The sequence below is a fragment of the Theropithecus gelada genome, chromosome 19 (genome assembly GCF_003255815.1).
Source record: "Theropithecus gelada isolate Dixy chromosome 19, Tgel_1.0, whole genome shotgun sequence".
NCBI lineage: Eukaryota > Metazoa > Chordata > Mammalia > Primates > Cercopithecidae > Theropithecus > Theropithecus gelada.
Window position 1 is genome coordinate 4254366 of NC_037687.1, and position 11013 is coordinate 4265378.

General features: G+C 53.3%; 1 protein-coding gene across 3 annotated transcripts in view; it reads left to right on the forward strand.

Annotated features, from left to right (window-relative positions):
- Nucleotides 1–5240: 5240 nt before the first annotated feature.
- The window catches only part of MPND (MPN domain containing), a 17729-nt gene continuing 11956 nt past the window's right edge, over nucleotides 5241–11013 (forward strand). For all 3 annotated transcript variants that reach the window (XM_025367401.1, XM_025367402.1, XM_025367404.1), the window contains exons 1-3: nucleotides 5241–5300; nucleotides 5392–5678; nucleotides 7317–7553. In XM_025367401.1, the coding sequence (XP_025223186.1) occupies nucleotides 5294–5300; nucleotides 5392–5678; nucleotides 7317–7553 (531 nt within the window). In that variant the 5' untranslated portion in view covers nucleotides 5241–5293. The remainder of the gene's footprint in view (nucleotides 5301–5391; nucleotides 5679–7316; nucleotides 7554–11013) is intronic.

Below are 11013 nucleotides of genomic sequence, written 5' to 3' on the forward strand. Positions count from 1 at the left end.
CCTCCCGGGTTCACACCATTCTCCTGCCTCAGCCTCCCAAGTAGCTGGGACTACAGGCGCCCGCCACCATGCCTGGCTAATTTTTTGTATTTTCAGTAGAGGTGGGGTTTCACTGTGTTAGCCAGGATGGTCTCGATCTCCGGACTTCGTGATCCAACCGCCTTGACCTCCCAAAGTGCTGGGATTACAGGCGTGAGCCACTGCGCCCAGCCAAGAATGTATAAGTTTACTTGAATGGGAGAATAATCTTGGCTATATCTGCAAAGAGAGATACATTGTCTGTCTCTTTATTTATTTATTTATTTATTCTATTTTGAGAGGGAGTTTCACTCTGTTGCCCAGGCTAGACTGCAGTGGTGCAATCTTGGCTCACTGTGACCTTTGCCTCCCGGGTTCAAGAGATTCTCCTGCGTCAATCTCCTGACTAGCTTGGATTGCAGGTGGCTGCCACCACGCCTGGCTAATTTTTATATCTGTAGTAGAGACGAGGTTTCACCATGTTGGCTCAGGCTGGTCTCGAATTCCTGACCCCAAGTTTTCCGCCTGCCTTGGTCTCCCAAAGTGCTGGGATTACAGGCATGAGCCACCACGCCTGGCCCTTTCTCTTACTTTGATGGACCCTAATGATTACATTGGGCCCACCTGGATCATCCATGCTAATCTCCCCATTTTAAAGTTAGCTGACTAGTAACTTTAAGTTCATCTGCAATTTTTTTTTTTTTGACGGTGTCTCGTTCTGTTGTTGATGCTGGAGTGCAGTGAGATGATCATAGTTCACTGTAGCCTTCACCTCCCAATCTCAAGTAGTCCTCCTGCCTCAGCCACCTGAAGAGCTGGGACTATAGGGTGGCAGCACCACACCCAACTAATTTATTTTACTTTTTTTTCTGACACAGAGTTTCGCTCTGTCGCCCAGGGTGGAGTGCAGTGGCGCGATCTCGGCTCACTGCAAGCTCCGCCTCCCGGGTTCACACCATCCTCCTGCTTCAGCCTCCTGAGTAGCTGGGACTACAGGCGCCCGCCACCACGCCCGGCTAATTTTTGTGTTTTTTTGTATTTTTAGTAGAGACGGGGTTTCACCGTGTTAGCCAGGATGGTCTCTATCTCCTGACCCCATGATCTGCCCGCCTCGGCCTCCCAAAGTGCTGGGATTACAGGCGTGAGCCACCGTGCCCGGCTATTTGTGTTACGTTTTTAAGGATGTGTTCTCACCATGTTGCCTAGGCTGGAGTACAGGGGGGCAGTCATAACTCACTGTAGCCTCGACCTTCCAGGCTCAAGTGATCCTCCAGCCTCAACCTCTAGAGTAGGTGGTTCTACAGTTGCATGCCACCACGCCCAGCTACTTTCTTCACTTAGTAGAGACAGGTTTTTGCTATGTTGCCCAGGCTGGTCTGGTCTTTTTTTTTTTTTTTTTTTGAGGCGGAGTCTTGCTCTGTCGCCCAGGCTGGAGTGCAGTGGAGCCATCTTGGCTCACTGCAACCTCTACCTCCCGGGTTCAAGCAATTCTCTTGCCTCAGCCTCCCGAGTAGCTGGGATTACAGGTGCGGGCCACCATGCCCAGCAAATTTTTTGCATTGTTTTTTTTTTTTTTTTTAGTAGAGATGGGGTTTCACTGTGTTAGCTAGGATCGTCCCAATCTCCTGAACTTGTGATCCACCTGCTTCAACCTCCCAAATTGCTGGGATTACAGGCGTGAGCCAGTGTGCCTGGTCCTCAGGCTGGTCTTGAACTCCTGGGCACAAGTGATCCTCCAGTCTAGGCCTCCCAAAGTGCTGGGGTTACAGGTGTGTGCCACTGTGCCTGGCGTCTATCTTTAATCTTCAAACCCGTTTGCCACGTATCCTAACATATTCACAGATTTTGGGAATTAGGACATGGATATCTTTAAGAGACCATTATTCTGCCTACCACAGCCTGTTTAAGATGGTGGACAATTGATGAATTTTTGAATACTGAACCAGTCTTGGGTCCCTGGAGTAAACCCCACTTGTCATGGTGTATCATTCATTTAATATATTGTTGAATTCTACTTTCTAATATTTTGTTAAGGATACCAAAACCTGGTTTTGGTATCAGGGTCATAGTTCCATAAAATGAACAGGGAAATATCCCCTTCAATTTTCTGGAAGAGACTATGTGAAATTGGTGTTAATTCTTCTTTGAACCTTTGGCAGAATTACTTAATGAAACCATCTGGGCCTAGAGATTGCTTTGTTGGGAGTTTTTAAATTACAAATTCAATTTCCTTAATAGTTACCAGGGCTAGACTTTGTATACATAGCAGAAGAGGTGTTCTAGAAACCACAGAAAGGCCGTGGGACTATGGGCAATGTGTTCATCCACTGAACTGTCTGTTAAAGTTGATAGTATCAGCTATACTAAGTAAGGTCAGTGAGTTCATTTTTGTTTCGTTTTATCTTTGTTTTTTTTTTTTGTTTTTTTTTCAGACAGGGTTTCGCTTCTTTTGCCCAGGCTGGAGTGCAATGGCATGATCTCAGCTCACTGCAACCTCCACCTCCCAGGTTCAAGCGATTCTCCTGCCTCAGCATCTGGAGTAGCTGGGATTACAGGTGCCCGCCACCACCCCCCAGCTAATTTAATTTTTAGTAGAGATGGGATTTCACCATGTTGGTCAGGCTGGTCTCAAACTGCTGACCTCAAGTGATCCCAAAGTGCTGGGATTACAGGCGGGAGCCACCGCGGCCAGCCAGGGTCGTTAGTTTTCATTGTATTTGTCTAAGGCAATGTGGAGCCACAGGAGGATTTAGAGCATGGGAGTGGGCAGGGTGCGGTGGCTCACACCTGTAATCCAAACACTTTGGGAGCCTGAGTGGGAAGATTGCTTAAGGCCAGGACTTGGAGACCAGCATGGGTAACATAGTGAGATCCCCTTCTCTTACAAAGTATTAAAAATTAGCCAGGCATGGTGGTCACGCCTGTTGTCTCAGCTACTCTGGAGGCTGAGGCAAGAGGATCATTTGAACCCAGGAGGCCAAGTCTGCAGTGAGCCATGCTTGCACCAGTGCACTCCAGCCTGGAAGACAAAGCAAGGCCCTGTCTCCAAAAGAAAAGAAAATAGGCGGCTGGGCACGGTGGCTCAAACCTGTAATCCCAGCACTTTGGGAGGCTGAGATGGGCGGATCACAAGGTCAGGAGATCGAGACCATCCTGGCTAACCCAGTGAAACCCTGTCTCTACTAAAAAATACAAAAAACTAGCCGGGCAAGGTGGCGGGTGCCTGTAGTCCCAGCTACTCGGGAGGCTGAGGCAGGAGAATAGCGTAAACCCGGGAGGCGGAGCTTGCAGTGAGCTGAGAACCGGCCACTGCAGTCCAGTCTGGGTGACAGAGCGAGACTCCGTCTCAAAAAAAAAAAAAAAAAAAAGGAATATAGGCTGGGCGCAACGGCTCACACCTGTAATCCCAGCATTTTGGGAGGCTGACGCAGGTGGATCACCCAAGGTTGGGAGTTCCAGACCAGCCTGGCAAACATGGTGAAACCCCTTCTCTACTAAAATTACAAAAATTAGCTGGGTGTGGTGGCGTGCATTTGTAGTCCCAGCTACTTGGGAGGCTGAGGCAGGAGAATCGCTTGAACCTGGGAGGTGGAGGTTGCAGTGAGCCAAGATCTTGCCATTGCACTCCAGTCTGGGTAACAGAGCAAGACTCCGTCTCAAAAAAAGAAAAAAAAAAAAAAAAAGAAAAAAAAAGAGAAAAGAAAAAAGAAAAATAATAATATGGGAGGGAGGTGGTAACAGTGGTAACAGGTGCATCTTAGAAAGAGCCCTCTGGGGCAACGGTGGAAGACCGACAGGGTGGGGCATGAGTTTGGAGGCCTGAGACCCATTGCGACGGCCAGGATTCGGCCAGGATTCGGGTGCAAGAGGCTGGAGGTGTGGCTCAGGGTTTTGGAAGGCAGGGGACGGGCAAAAGCCAAAGAGAATGTGTGTAAGGACTTGGGGAAATAAACTGAGGCCGGTTGGGGCTATGCTGAGTCTGGAGGCCTTGGGGATGCCTGTTGTTGGCTGGACAGTCAGGGTGGGGCCCCTAAAGGGTGCCTGGGCTGAACAATAATAATCATAACAACAATAGTTCACATGTACCCAGCTCTTGCTCTATGTTAAGTCTTCTTCCTGAGAACATTCCCTGGCACCCCGGAAAGCCTCCCTCGCACCCCTACTGTCCAGTTCCCACTTCCCGACTGCGGTCTGGGCAAAGCCACCCGTATTTGAGCCCATCCCACGGCGTCCGGGAGCTTTAGGAAGTCCCCATCCTGGACTTTCAGCCCTGCCAGGGACTGAGGGAAATCCCAGCGCTCAGGCCTGGGGACGAAGGTCCCAGGACAGGGTCGAGGACGAATTTTCCTAAACAAGGTAGGTGACAAAGGCCGGGGCTACACTGATCCGGCGCGCAACCAGCCCGGCCCCCCGCCCTGCTCCGCCCAAGGGTATGGAGGGCTGGACTCGGCTGGCCTTATACCCGGAGCTGATTGGCTGGTAAGTCCGGTCCCTGCCTCTGATGGTTTGCGCGCTGAACTAAGGGTTTCTGCTGATTGGCTTATGTGGACGTCTGCCCATTGGTCAAATCCGAGTTGGTGTAATCAGGCAGTTAATACGGATTGGTTGGTGCGGGAATGCAGCAGCTTGTTATCGATTGGTTGAGGGTGAAATAAATGGGACTCTTATCATTGGCTGGCCGGCTCCGCTACGGTCCAATCACGGAATCAGTCGAGGGCCGCCCAGGAGGGTGGGAGTTAATTCTTTAGCAACTGAGGCCGGCTGGAGCATTTTGACTCCACCTGTGTCTGCGCGAGGCTGTTGCCTATTGGAGTCCGCATTGTTCCCCCGGACCTCAGTTTCTCCCCTGGTCCTAAAGACCGAGGCCTCTGAATTTCTCAAGTGCGGTGGCCGCAGGCCTCAGCTTCTCCTCTCCTTGCAGCAGGCTGAGCCACTCGCGCACCCGCCCCAGGCTTCCACCTTGCAACCTCTATCCCTGGACAGCGAGGCCTCAGTTTTCCCATTAGCACCAATGAGCTCCCGGTCACCACCCCGTCCCCATGGAACGGTGCTTCAAGCCTCAGTTTGCCGAATGTTCCCGGAGGGCTGAGTTCCCGGTCTCTCCCGCGTGGACAGCCCGGAGGCCTCAGTTTCCCCGCCCACCCCAGCGCACGGAGCCCTTCCCCCGACCCCGGCGGCGGCCAATGGTTGGGGCCCCCCTCCCCTCCCCGAGGCGGGGCCGCGTCACGTGCCGGGAAGCCGGAGTCTGGGGCTCCGGGCGCGGGGAGGCGCGGCCATGGCAGGTACGGCGGGCCAGGCGGGGCGGAGGCGCGGGGCGTGGGGCTGCAGCTGCTGGGGGCGCGCGGCTTCCCTGCAGCCTCTCGCTGTCCGCAGCTCCGGAGCCGCTGTCCCCGGCGGGCGGCGCGGGCGAGGAGGCGCCAGAGGAGGACGAGGACGAAGCGGAGGCCGAGGACCCCGAGCGGCCGAATGCGGGAGCGGGCGGCGGACGCAGTGGCGGCGGCGGCAGTAGCGGCAGCGGAGGCGGCGGCGGCGGCGGGGCCGGGGCGGGGGGCTGCGGCGGGCCGGGGGGCGCGTTCACCAGGCGCGCGGTCACGCTGCGGGTGCTCCTCAAAGACGCGCTGCTGGAGCCCGGCGCCGGGGTGCTGTCCATCTACTACCTGGTGAGCACCCCGCCTCCCTCGTCCCTTCGCGGCTCGGGCAAGAAGAGGAAACTGAGGCCCGGGGCTCCCTTGCTGCAGGACAAGCCGCAGTGTAGGGAGGGGAAACTGAGGCCCGGAGCTTCCCTGCTGAGGGACGAGCCCCGGTGTGGGGAGGGGAAACTGAGGCCCAGAGCTCCCTTGCTGAGGGAGGAGCCCCGGTGTGGCGAGGGGAAACTGAGGCCCAGAGCTCCCTTGGCTGCAGGAAGAGCCCCGGTGTGAGGAGGGGGAGACTGAGGCCTGGAGCTCCCTTACTTTAGGACAAGCCCCAGTGTGGGAAGGGAAAACAGGCCCGGAGCTCTTTTCCTGCAGGACAAGCCCCATGTGGAGAGGGGAATCTGAGGCACAGATGGGTCCTTCTGATTGGGAGGACGTAGATTTCCAAACACCCCATCCCACAAAGGAGAAACTGAGGCTCAGAAAGGAGCCGCCACCCGCGCAGGGTCAGATGGGCAACACCCCGGCCTTCTTGTAGTTTCCCAGCCGTAAAATGGAATATTTCCCCACCATGGGAAAATTAGGGGAGGGTTAAATGAATGAAGCCTTTAGCAGCCGCCTGCCACGTGCTAAGCGCTTTATTTGTGGTCGGTATTACTTTTTTTTTTTTTTTTTTTTTTGGAGACGGAGTCTCGCTCTGTGGCCCAGACTGGAGTGCAGTGGCGCTATCGCGGCTCACTGCAAGCTCTGCCTCCCAGTTCAAGCGATTCTTCTGCCGCAGCCTCCCGAGTAGCTGGGACTACAGCTATGCGCCACCACGCCTGGCTCACTTTTTTTTTTTTTGTAGTTTTAGTAGAGACAGGGTTTCACTATATTGGCCAGGTTGGTCTCGAACTCCTGACCTCGTGGTCCGCCCGCCTCAGCCTCCCAAAGTGCTGGGATTACAGGCTTGAGCCACCGCACCTGGCATTTTTTTTTTTTTTTTTTTTTTTTGAGATGGAGTCTCAGGCTGTTGCCCAGCCTGGAGTGCAGTAGCATGATCTTGGCTCACTGCAACCTCCGCCTCCCAGTTCAAGCAATTCTCCTGCCTTAGCCTCTTGAGTAGCTGGGATTACAGGCACCTGCCACCACGCCTGGCTAATTTTTATATTTTTACTTGAGACGGGGTTTCGCTATGTTGGCCAGGCTGGTCTCAAAACTCCTGACCTCAGGTGATCTGCCCGCCTCAGCCTTCCAAAATGCTGGGATTACAGGCGTAAGCCACGGCGCCCGGCCCTGTATTATTACTATTACTGCTATCATTGTTTGTGAATGGGAGCACGTCGTTCACCTTGTGAATGGGAGTTTCTGAATTGAGCAACTGCTGAGTGTGTTGCATCCTAGAGACACAGCAGTGATCAAGACAGACAGACCCTGTCCCCGATCTTAGGGGTTTGTTGGTCCTGGTGGGCGGGGTGCAGGTACCTGCTGGGAGCTTCGTGCAGGCCAATCAGGTGTGTGGAACTGGAGTCCCAGGCACTGAGGAGGCCCTGCAGCCGTCCTGGGAGGCGTTTCTGAAAGTCCTGTAAAGGGATGCCTCAGGGAGCGTGGGGCTGGGGAGGACCCCTGGGAGAGAGGGCATGGTGGATGTTGGTCCCAGGCCCAGCCAGCTGACTGTCACTGCAGGGGAAGAAGTTCCTGGGCGACCTGCAGCCGGACGGAAGGATCATGTGGCAGGAGACTGGGCAGATCTTCAACTCACCCAGCGCCTGGGCCACCCACTGCAAGAAGCTGGTAAACCCTGCCAAGAAGTCGGGCTGTGGCTGGGCCTCTGTCAAGTACAAAGGCCAGAAACTGGACAAGTACAAGGCCACCTGGCTCCGGCTGCACCAGCTGCACACGCCTGCCACTGCTGCTGATGAGGTATGTGCTGCAGCCTCCTCCAGGAAGCCGCCCAGGTCACTGTGGAATGAGGGGTGCCCAGCCTGACACAGCTGTCTCAGGAGGAGGTATTATAGTAATATATACAAACATGAATGAAGCCCTTGCCATGTGACATGCCTCTTCCATCCCTCCAAGACTGGGGTGGAGAGAGGGGACATGGGAGCTTGGGCTTTGAGGGATGAGCAGGAGTTTTTCAGAGCAACTTGAAGGGAAGGGCTTTCTTTTCTTTTCTTTTTTTTTTTTTGAGACTGAGTCTCACTCTTGCCTCACTGCAAGCTCTGCCTCCTGGGTTCACGCCATTCTCCTGCCTCAGCCTCCTGAGTAGCTGGGACTATAGGTGCCCGCCACCACCCCCGGCTAGGGAAGAGCTTTCTAGAAGGATGGAATGGCATATGCAAAGTCACGTAGGCAAGAAGACAGACATGCTGGTGTCGTGGGTGGCTGAGGGGGCTGGAAATGTTGGCAGGGACCAGAGGGGCCCTGGGGAACTTCAAATGCTATAATAATAGATGTTCTTTGAGTGTTCACCAGCCGGGTGAACTTGGCCAAGAACCCTTTGTGTACCTTAGTTTTTTTCTTTTTCTTTTTTTTTTTTTTTTTGAGACAGGGTCTCACTCTGTGGCCCAGGCTGGAGTGCAGCGCCCCCATCTCGGCTCACTGCAGCCTTCACCTCCTGGGTTCACGAAATCCTCCCACCTCAGCCTTCCTTGTAGCTGAACTACAGACATCCGCCAACACACCTGGCTAATTTTTGGATTTTTAGCAGAGATGAGGTTTCACCTAGGAGTTTGCCTAGGCTGGTCTCAAACTCCTGGCCTCCAGCGATCCTCCCACCTGGGCTTCCCAAACTCTTGGGATTATAGGCGTGAGCTACTGCACTGGCCAATGTTTTTTTTTCTTATGTGAAATGGAGATGGTAGGCCAGGTGCAGTGGCTCACGCCTGTAATCCCAGCACTTTGGGAGGCCGAAGCAGGCAGATTACAAGGTGAAGAGATCGAGACCATCCTGGCCAACATGGTGAAACCTCATCTCTACTAAAAATACAAAAATTAGCCGGGTGTGGTGGTGCGCGCCTGTAGTCCCAGCTACTTGGGAGGCTGAGGCAGAGGGATCGCTTGAACTTGCTAGGTGGAGGTTGCAGTGAGCCGAGATCACGCCACTGCATTCCAGTCTGGCGACAGAGTGAGACTCCATCTCAAAAATAAACAAAACCCCAAAATGGAGATGTGAATAATGCCCATGTGTGAAATCTGTAGGGCAGGCAGGAAACTGAGGCAGGAAACTGAGGCAGGAGCAGATGCTGTAGTCTTGTGGCAAAATCTTGTTTCTTTTTCTGTGTTTGCTCTTATGGCCTTCAACTGATTGGATGAAGCCCACCCGTAGTATCAGGAGTAACGTCCTTTCTTCTTTTTGTACATGCTTTTATAAACTTTTTATGTATGAAGTTTATTGCATGAAGGCGTTAACACTAGTCCCCGTTAAAAGCAGACCACAGCTGGGCGCGGTGGCTCACGCCTGTAATCCTAGCACTTTGGGAGGCTGAGGCGGGCGGATCACAAGGTCAGCAGATCGAGACCATCCTGGCTAACACGGTGAAACCCCGTCTCTACTAAAAATACAAAAAATTAGCCAGGCGTGGTGGCGGGCGCCTGTAGTCCCAGCTGCTCAGGAGACTGAGGCAGGAGAATGGCGTGAACCCGGGAGGCGGAGCTTGCAGTGAGCCGAGATCGCGCCACTGTACTCCAGCCTGGGCGACAGAGCAAGACTCCGTCTCAAAAAAAACAAAAAAAAGCAGACCACAACTGCTTACCTTATACAAGCTGTGAGGTTTTTAAACTTGTGACGAAGGACAGAAAGGAAATTCTACTCATTGCAAGGCAATCCTCACTTAAGCTTCAGTGAGCCACAAGCACTTAAAACCCATGAACCTGCTGGGCGCAGTGGCAAAAAACCCCTGACCCTCAACATGATCCTGCTCACTGCAACCTCTGCCTCCCGGGTTGGTTCAAATGATTCTCCTGCCTCAGTCTCCCGAGTAGCTGGGATTACAGGTGCCCACCACCACACCCGGCTAATTTTTTTTTTTTTTTTTTGAGACGGAGTCTCACTCTGTCGCCCAGACTGGAGTGCAGTGGCCGGATCTCAGCTCACTGCAAGCTCCGCCTCCCGGGTTTACGCCATTCTCCTGCCTCAGCCTCCCGAGTAGCTGGGACTACAGGTGCCCGCCACCTCGCCCGGCTAGTTTTTTGTATTTTTTAGTAGAGACGGGGTTTCACCGTGTTAGCCAGGATGGTCTCGATCTCCTGACCTCATGATCCGCCCGTCTCGGCCTCCCAAAGTGCTGGGATTACAGGCTTGAGCCACCGCGCCTGGCTAATTTTTTTATTTTTTGTAGAGACGGGGTTTCACCATTTTGGCCAGGCTGGTCTTGAACTCCTGACCTCGTGATCCACCTGCCTCAGCCTCCCAAAGTGCTGGGATTACAGGCGTGAGCCACCGTGCCTGGACTCTGTTGAATTCTTATATGGATACAATCCTCAGTGCCAGCAGAAAGCAGGTCATCACTGTTACTTGCATCAGCAAAGGGGTCGAAAGAGTGGAGGTTCTGGATAGTGGACGAAAGATACAATTCCGTTTTTGAGATGGAGTCTCGCTCTGTCATCCAGGCTGGAGTGCAGTGCCGTGGTCTTGGCTCACTGCAACCTCCCATTCACGGGTTCACACAATTCTGCCTCAGCCTCCCCAGTAACTGGGACTACAAGCGTGCACCCCCACACCCAGCTAATTTTTGTATTTTTAGTAGAGATGGGGTTTCACCATGTTGGTCAGGCTGGGCTTGAACTCCTGACCTCAAGTGATCCACCCGCTTTGGTATCCCAAAGTGCAAGGATTACAGGCATGAGCCACCACAACCAGCCACAATTCCTTTTCCTTGGTGGGAACGGCCTGTGGAAGGCATTGGTGGTGGGAGAAGGTGGGTGGTATGGATGGAGCAGTGGGAAGTGAGGGTGCTCAAGGTGAGGCTGCAAAGTCCTTAGTGGCTCAGTGACTGGGTCTCTTTTCTTTTCTTTTCTTTTCTTTATTTTATTTTATTTTTTTGAGATGGAGTTTCGCTCATTGCCCAGGTTGGAGTGCAATGGCGCGATCTTGGCTCATCGCAACCTCTGCCTCTTGGGTTTAGGCCATTCTTCTGCCTCAGCCTCCCGAGTAGCTGGGATTACAGGCTCCCACCACCATGCCCAGCTAATTTTGTATTTTTAGTAGAGACGGGGTTTCTCCATGTTGGTCAGGCTGGTCTTGAACTCCTGACCTCAGGTGGTCCGCCCACCCCTGCCTCCCAAAGTGCTGGGATTACAGGTGTGAGCTGCCAAGACCGGCTGGGTCTGTTTTCGTAAATTTTTTTTTTTTCTTTTTTTTTTTTTTTTTTTTTTTTTTTTT